The 9,025-nt window shown below is 31.7% G+C and overlaps 1 protein-coding gene across 1 annotated transcript; it reads right to left on the reverse strand.

Annotated features, from left to right (window-relative positions):
- Positions 1 to 3,429: 3,429 nt before the first annotated feature.
- LOC149255018 (endoglucanase 16-like) lies at positions 3,430 to 8,434 on the reverse strand. Its single transcript, XM_089457153.1, has 8 exons — positions 8,191 to 8,434; positions 5,751 to 5,963; positions 5,387 to 5,587; positions 5,199 to 5,276; positions 4,922 to 5,074; positions 4,679 to 4,787; positions 4,436 to 4,599; positions 3,430 to 4,011 (listed from the first exon to the last, which is right to left on the reverse strand). The coding sequence occupies exons 1-8, from the start codon at positions 8,404 to 8,406 to the stop codon at positions 3,670 to 3,672; spliced, it is 1,476 nt and encodes a 491-aa protein (XP_089313279.1). The 5' UTR covers positions 8,407 to 8,434; the 3' UTR covers positions 3,430 to 3,669.
- Between the last annotated feature and the right edge of the window lie 591 nt (positions 8,435 to 9,025).

The following is a 9,025-nucleotide window of genomic DNA, read 5'->3' on the forward strand; positions in this document are numbered from 1 at the left end:
ATAAAATGGTCCCCCCTTATTAAGACACAACCACTAAATCAAACTTCTATACTAAGAGATTTTCATCAAATTTAACATATATTCTAATGATTATTTCATTGAATTGAGGTTGAATAAGTCTATAACCTTTTACATCTTTAGAATATCCAACAAAAATAAAATTCTCTCTTTTAGGTTGTAAATATTTCATTTTTTAATTAGGAGTGTGAGCGCATTCTGGTGACTACTAAAGACACAAAGTGGCTTACATCTAGCTTAATTTTAATCCATGCTTCTTTTGGTGTTATATTTTGTATATCCTTTGTGGAAGTGAAATATTTTGTGAATTTATTGTTAACATATTCACCTGAATTATTTGTTCTTAACCTTTGTAGTTGATTTCTATATTGTTTTTCTACAAGGCCCTTTTAGGCCAAGAACAAGTAAAAAACATATCTTTTATGTTTTAAGAAATAAACCCATGTTTGTTTAGATAAGTCATCAATGAAAGTTAAGAAGTAATTGAACCTTAAGAAAGAAGTAGAAGAAAGTGGACCTCAAAAACACTATGGACAAGCTACAACGGGGTTGTAGTGTGTCAAGAGACATAGTTGTCAAAACTATCATACTGATTTTTTCCAACACGACTAGTATAAATGACATCTCAACAAGAAACAAGAAGAAGACCAATCGCCATATCTTGATTACAAGGTTTCTGCAATAAGTGATAGTTTAGATAACTAAATCACTTATGCCAAAGTTTGCTCAAGTTATCACTGTGAGAAATAAAAACTGAGGGAAAATAGGATGACCCAAAGTTGCCAAACTTGTACAACCTGGTAATATCAAACTATTCCAATGGAAAGGATGTGCTTAGGATCTTTTAAATCCTCAATTAAAAATTGGTGAGGTGAAAACTTTGTTTTTTCATCTTCACCTTAATGAGTGATATGATATTAATATAAGTTTGCAAGAATGACTTGAAACACATAATAAATCATTCAAATGATAATTATCTACTTGAATTGTTCCAAATCCTATAAAATTAATAGGTCTATCATCACAAATAAGTATTTATTTTGTGTTTTAATCATTAAGAGTAGAAAAAAAGGCTTTATTCTTAGCCATATGATAAGATGCTCTACAATCAATAAGCCACTCATTAGAAGAAGAATTATAGATTGCTTTAAGGAGAAACCAAAAGCATAAAGTGCATGTCCATGAGAGGAAGTGTTAGAAGAAGAATCGAGATGTAGGTTGTGCTTCTTTATTGCTTCCAAGGTCTCCATCACTTTAGAACATTTTAACTCCAAATTGACCATTTTTCCCACAATCATTGCAATGTCTATCAATCTTCTTACTCTTTTCATTTTGGTCCTTTGTGACCATTGGCAGTAGAAGATGTTTCAAAGGGTTTGGGGCCCTTGTTTTGCTTGTTTTCACAAGGATGTTGCTTCTTTGGATGCTTGGTTTTATATTTCTATTACGCCACCATGGCCTTGTTAGATGTACCTATAGTGCTAATCACTCCAATATGTAAGAGCTTGTATTACTATCTAACCATAGAATGACAAAAAGATTCAAGAGAAGGTTTTTAATATGAAACCCTAGAGCTTCTTTAGTGGATAACATGTAGATAAAAAATATATGTAGAACCAAGCTTGGAAAGAATAATATATATGTAGTTCTCATCATATAGATCAATTTGATAGTCTTTATTTAAATTTCTAAAAGTTTTGAACTTATATATATATATATATATATATATATATATATATATATATATATATATATAATTTTCAATTCAAGGTAAATCATTAGGACTTAATGTCATGATTTTATTTTCAAGTTGATGAGATCTAACTTCACATTAGGTTCACAAAATATATTTTTCAACTTTTTTAATACTTCTTCAAAGTCAACCCTGAAGGTTAGCTCAATTGATCAAGTCCCCGACGTTAAAGCACCTTTGCTATTGAGATGTCACGGGTTCAATTCTCTCAACACCCCTGAGGTCATGCTTTGTGGTTGAGCAAGTAGGAAGCAATGCCTAGTGAAAATATTGCATGGAAATAGGGGTCACTGATATCCAAAGTCCATGAACCACATTATAAAACAAACAAACAAAAACTTTCATCTGAGTAATCAGTTTCTTGAATATGAAACCACAAATCAGGATAAATGGACATTTTCATCCTCCCATTTGGCTCTCTTATCAATATTAGTGGGAAATTTTTCTTTTCCCAAAGTAATTTGATATAATTCCTTACTTCCTAGTACAACCTCCATGTGAGATTTCCATAAATAGTTGAAATTGGTAAGGAAAAGTTGAGTTGGAGCAACTCTCTCTCTCTCTCTCTCTCTCTCTCTCTCTCTCTATATATATATATATATATATATATATATATATATATTCAAATGTTGAAACTGATTATCTAAATAGAAAGCTCTCTCAAAAAATAGTCTATTTAAAAAATAACAACATGAAAGATAGACTTCAAATCTGAAAGTTATGCCACTTTTTGAAAAAAGACATTAATTTGTAACAAAGAACCACATGGCACCTTAAATTTTATCCACATGATGATGGATATTGTAGAGAGAAAATTTTAAAGGCTGACGATGTTTTTTTTCCTAAAAAGAGATTCACCAATTTCTAATTTTTCTAAAAATGATTCATCCAAAATTTAAAGTATAAAATTATTTTACCTTAAAAATTACCAAAATTTTAAAGACTTTAATTCTTTTACAAACAAATTGCAAAATGTTTTACACTTTGCATATTATGAAATAGTAAGATTTGCCAAAATTTTTAAACTTTAAGATAAATTCTCATCCTTAAAATTTTCCTTAATGTTATGAAAAAAAAAAATATATATATATATATATATATATATATATATATATTCCCTCATTTAACTTTGCATATAAGTTCAATGCTTTATAAATGAAAATTGTAAGTAAAAAAATAACTTAAAAACAATATTAAAAATATTGCATAGTGAATAAAATACACTTTATAATAAAGTTATGAAATAAAAACATAATTTAAATAAAACCCCTAATCAAGTATACTGGTGCAAAACACATACTAATAGTAAAAAAAATAAGAGTGTTGGTGTAAGTATAAGAGTATTGGCGTTGTTATTGGAACTTTGTCTAAAAGTGCATGTTTCAATTTTTTTTTTTAACAAAAACCAATAATATTTTATTTATATATATAAATCTAATATTCAATAACAAGAAGGTTAAATCTCGATTAACCAACGCAGAAAATGAATGTTTCATGTAATAGCTTCGAGACTCCCATATACTCTCTTTTTTTTTCAAGTAATACAAATTTATAATCAATAAAGCAAAGGAGGAGAGAATTGACCAGCCATATTAAACCCTATTCGTACAGGATCCAAGACGTAAAGTCTCTCTATTTACAAGTGATACAATTTTACTTTATTTAAAAGGAAAAAGCGATTTACAAAGCCTGCTCTGCATACAGGATCCAGGATGGAAGTAGCAGTGACAAGCCTTCAATCTGGCCATGGGATCCAACAAGCTGAAATGACCCAAAAAATAATCCTAGAGCCCAGAATAAACAAAGTTCATATACTTTCTTCCATTGGCTAATTAACCTAGCCACAACGGAAAGCAAACTTAGAACAAAGAATGAATTAATAGCATAACCTTTCAAATTTAAATTGGTGATTTCATGCTGATACTGTGGAGCTTAGCCAGGACTCCCACGAGAGGGGCATTGATATACGTTGTGGGCTCAAGCTTGCTCGGATCGGCCCTGCAATCCTCAAACCTTTCATGGCGATCAGGCCCTCCTACAACTGCACCTGTTAATTCATTTGGGTTCGGTGCTGGTCTGTGGAACCACACCATGAAACCTTCGGTACATGATATCGTTGTCGACTCCACGTATATTGAAACTATTGAAGACCCTCTGTGATGAGCTTGCTGTGGATATTTGTCACCGAAACCCACCATGAAAGACATGCCCACAGGATTTTTACCCAATATGTAATCAACCTGTAAATTTTACAATATTAAACGCAATGTAGTCGATAGCTAAATCATTATTGCATCCAGATAACCAAGGTGGTCTCAGATCAGATGCAGATGCGTAAGAAAATACTTTGTTGGTTTTTTTAACCTATGTAGATATGAAAACTAATTAAATTATAATTTTGAATCTCTCAATGGAGATTTTAATTTTGAATTTCTCAATAGAGACTTTTGTGAATAAAATTATTTAGATATTGTCTTCAAGATCCATCACAAATGTATATATGTAATGTGATGATCCAGAAAACAGATATCTAACTAACTTTGAATTTCTTAAATTCTGAAAATGTGGAAATAGATACACTAGTATGATAAGTTGTTATGGTCCTTTATTAAATATTTTGCAAAAGGAAAAATCCAATATACCAATATACATATGTATATGTACTTGTTTTTTGGCAAATGCAATCAGGTTGCTTGGTTCATAGATTTGATCGCCACATTGCAGGGATTGCTTGTATTTTGATAACAAATCACTGTATACTGATACAAGGAATGATATGCTTGTAGCATATTGCGTATTTGCACTATCTCTGACATATAACAATCCTCCTGTCCAAATGCAACAGATTAAACATTCTTAAGGAGCTTAACTTTGAAACCCATAGCATAAGGGGAAATTTTCAATTACCTGGTGTTGTGGAAAGTTTGAAATGAGGACTTTCTGGAAGAACTGAGCAGAGAAATGCTTCTGCTTTCTTTCTGTAAACTTCCAAGTTGGATTCTCCAGAGAAATATAGCTGCCATGTTTTATTATTAGTTTTATGATAATGTGGGTAAGTTGAAGGTCAAGTGACAAGATTTCAAACTTTTATCTCAATTGACTAGCTTAAACATTTGGTAATTAATATGATTTATGTAGATATCAACTTACACGAGACATGAGGACTTGAACACCTGGAGATTTGAGATCCCAGCTGAAGTCAGATTCAGTGGAAGTAGAAAAATTCTGCTGAAGTATGTATTTGGTATATTTTGACAATCCAGTTGCCCTATACAGCCATGATGCTGCCCATGCAAGCTCGTCCTGCATATTGACCGAGGAAGAAGAATAAGGCATCATGAAGTTACTCATTATGTACTTTTAAATAATGGTGTGTTAGTAATGTGTATTTAATTTGAAAATATGTGTCATTATGGGGAAAGTATACATCATAGCCTGAGACAGAGCAATAGAAAGGGCATTCTCCATCATATGTTCCACGGTACTGGTCAGCAAAACGAAAGATCTGCAATAATACATTACATATTCAATTATGTGAATGTTATAAAAAATTGAAGGGGATATTGCATTTTTAGATTAATTTAACTTTCAATTTGGAAGAGATTAATCTTATACCAATCTAGCTCTTTTGAGGAGGCGATGGGAATAAGGATTGTCAGCGGTTAGAAAGACAATGGAGGAAGCAGCCAATGCTGCAGCAGTCTCTGCTGCAATTTCTGTCCCTGGAGTGGATTTATCTATTTTGTACAAAGTCCTTGGAGTGTCCATTCTCTCTGGGTTCTGCCAACAGCTATGGTCTGCAATAGGATCTCCCACCTGAAAAAAAAACAGTTAAACATATGTTCTATGTAAATCTAATTATAGTATTTTCTATTCTCATTAGTTAAAGTTTGCCCTAAAAATCAAAATCATAAAAAAACTATAAATGCTAGTTAGTGTGAGCCTTAGTGTGATTTAAATGCTATAATAATTAGTTTACCTGAACCCATAGCTGGTTTTTAGTGGCACTTGCTTTGATGAAATAATCAGTACCCCACCTAATGGCATTCCTAACGTTCTCCAATTCTCTAGCTGCTGCAAGTTCAACTTCATAGTGAAGGGCTCCCCATGCCAACATGGTAACTGTGAATGCCATGGGAAGTCCATACTTCACATTATCCCCAGCATCGTAGTAACCTCCCACCAAATCCACCTACACAAAAACACAGTAAAAACCATGCGAAACATCATTGTATCTTTCCAGACTTGTTGAGGATCTGGACTACATATTGGATGCACAAATTATTTGGATGGAGAATGTTGATGGTACCCTAGCAAACCTGTCACTTTCAAGGAAGAGTCCTTAATTCAAATTAAGTTGTGGTGAGTTATCTAATGTACCAAGTTATCAGGAATTGGTAGGATCTGGACTAAATATTATATTCACAAAATTATTTGGAGAGTGTTAATGGGATCCTTTAAAGCGTAGCAAACTTAATTTAATTTAGAATTCATTGTTGGGTCGGTATTTAATTTACCATTGCATCAATAATCGAGAGGACTTGCCAACCAAGACATGGATTTGACCGTTCAAATTTTTATGAAGAATATCACCACCTTACTTTAAAAACTTAACAAACTTGGTGAAAAATATCATTATTACGTTTTATCATTCCATCAAAATTCATTAGCCAGTTTTCTTTTTAACTTACAAAGCTATAGCTCTCTTTTAGATTTTTGCCTGGCTTGGGACAATAGTTTGTAATCATGGAAAAATGAAAATTGCTGAGTAGCCATAGAATCTAAAACACGTATTGATCTGAAAGTAGAGCAATTGAAAGTAGAGCGATTGGAATTAATAAGGATACAACAATATCTTTAATACACAATGTTGAAATACCTGCACAGACAATAAGCTCAATTGAAATTGTAAATGAGCGTGGGATACATTGTACATTCAAAGAACAGAAATAATGAAATATTTTCACAGATAATATCTATTTCAAATGTGCTGCCAATGCCCAGATCTCAATGATAATACACAATGTTGAAATACCTGCACAGACAATAAGCTCAATTGAAATTGTAATTGAGCGTGGGATACATGGTACATTCAAAGAACAGAAATAATGAAATATTTTCACAGACAATATCTATTTCAAATGTGCTGCCAATGCCCAGATCTCAATGATAATACACAATGTTGAAATACCTGCACAGACAATAAGCTCAATTGAAATTGTAATTGAGCGTGGGATACATGGTACATTCAAAGAACAGAAATAATGAAATATTTTCACAGACAATATCTATTTCAATTGTGCTGGCAATGCCCAGATCTCAGTGATAATGTAAAACTCATCACTCAGATCGAGAAGTTTAAATAATAAAAAGGGTGAAATTTGGTGGGCAAAGTGCTCATCATGGGAAAGGAAAAAAATATAATTATTATTTTGTAATGATAATCTAAACCCCCACTAGTAAATCTAGACAATAAGTTTAAATAAAGTGATGGAATTTAATGGGATAACAAAAAAACTAATTACTGTTTTGAAATGATAATCTAAATCCTTATAAGTAAATCTCTAAATTTAGACAATAGGTTTAAAGAACGGCATGGAATAGGAATTTGGTTACCAAATTAACTGCATCTTAATATATATATATGAATGGTGGTTTTTTTTAGTAGTCATTTAGAGATTTGTTTTCGGAATTTATCACATAAATTATTTAAATGGTCAATATTTAGAACTATTTTAAAACTTACTAATATAGTTTTTCAAGACAATTAAATGAGCCACATTAATTGATTAGAAATAAATTTAAATTTAAATGATTTATGTAATGGATCCATAAACAAATCTTTGAGGTTTTTTTAATTTCTTTGAACACACAAACAATTTCATTTTTTTAATTTCATTTTGAAATTTTTATTTTTAAATATAATTATAAATAAACACAGAATGCATTTCATTTTGAAATTCCTACCTTTTAATCATAATTATAATTGCAACACAAGATACATTTTACACGGCATAAGTAATGACAGAACAGAAATAATGAAATATTTGTACAGACAATACCTATTTTTATCAGTTTGCAATCATAGTCAAAATACCCCAAACGTAAAACAAATAAACTAGAAATGGCTTTAGCCATTAGGGTAGAGCAGACCATAATGATTATGAAACCAGTTTACCAGCAACACTCCACTAACTTCACCAGTGAAACAAATCTGATTTAGCTTGACCATGGCCAGCTCAAAATATAAAAATCTAAGGCAGGCAACCCGTGTTTTTAATTGAAAAGGCTGCAAATTTTCATGGGAGTAGTCTCTAGACAAGTTTATATGAACTATAGCATCCATTAATATTATTTTCTCATTGTGCAAAGCATTCAGACTTAGATGGCAATACCAAAAGGAGTAATTATATTACTACATTTTGCATGTGTCCATCTGTGAGAGCAGAATCTCCTCTCCAACTGATCCTGTTCCTACTAGACAGTTTTCCTGAACGTTGAGCTTCCAGAAACAGAATAGATTTATGCAGAGCATCTTTGTAATCAAACTCACCCAACACAAATTGATGATCAGCTGACAGCACTGTAGCAAGAATTATGCAGACAAACCTTCCAACAATGAGCCTGTAACCCATTGTTGCTGCAACTGATTGCTAAACCCAAACAAACATAAAGGACAACGTGCAGACAAAGCTACCAAAATTGGTGGGTATATATATTTACTTCTCCACGTTGGTGTAATGATGCATAGAACTGATTTGGACTCAAAGAATAAAGTGAAAAAGCAGTGGAATGTTTTACGTGGGGTATCTGCAATTTGGAAGGACAAGATATTGGCTCATTTCAAGGACTAAAAGGAAGTTTGTGAGTGTCGGTTGCCTGAGATGGGCCTGAGATGGGTAGCACGTGGAGGAAGAAAATCCTCTCAAAAACATAAACCAAATACCAAATAGTGACACTGTCGGCTGCCTCCAAGGACATCATAATCACAATTTCAAGCACAAGGTAGGGTCATTAACACTTAATTTTAAAAATACAAAATGTTACTACAAAGTTTGTGCACTAATGAAAATGTAGTCAAATTTTTACAACATTAATAATAAGAAACTTTGATTTCCCTTTATATAATAATAAAGAATCTATTCATAAAAGCATTATTTATTTCGAAATTTACTAACTTCACTCATAATAATTATTATTATTATAAAGTATATTAATTTTTCATTATCTTACTTATATAATTAATTACAATTA

Source organism: Pinus tabuliformis, chromosome 7 (genome assembly GCF_031772625.1).
Source record: "Pinus tabuliformis cultivar Carrire ecotype Pingquan chromosome 7, CPIR1, whole genome shotgun sequence".
NCBI classification, from domain to species: Eukaryota; Viridiplantae; Streptophyta; class Pinopsida; order Pinales; family Pinaceae; genus Pinus; species Pinus tabuliformis.

What these genes read in the sequence shown, in the direction of transcription:
- LOC149255018 (XM_089457153.1), bottom strand. Translation starts at nt 8,406, where the DNA reads ATGGGTTACAGGCTCATTGTTGGAAGGTTTGTCTGCATAATTCTTGCT. An exon ending in AAAACCAGCTATGGGTTCAG is followed by an intron (nt 5,588 to 5,750) that starts GTAAACTAATTA and finishes TTTTTTTTTCAG; the next exon opens with GTGGGAGATCCTATTGCAGA. An exon ending in TCCTCAAAAGAGCTAGATTG is followed by an intron (nt 5,277 to 5,386) that starts GTATAAGATTAA and finishes GTATTATTGCAG; the next exon opens with ATCTTTCGTTTTGCTGACCA.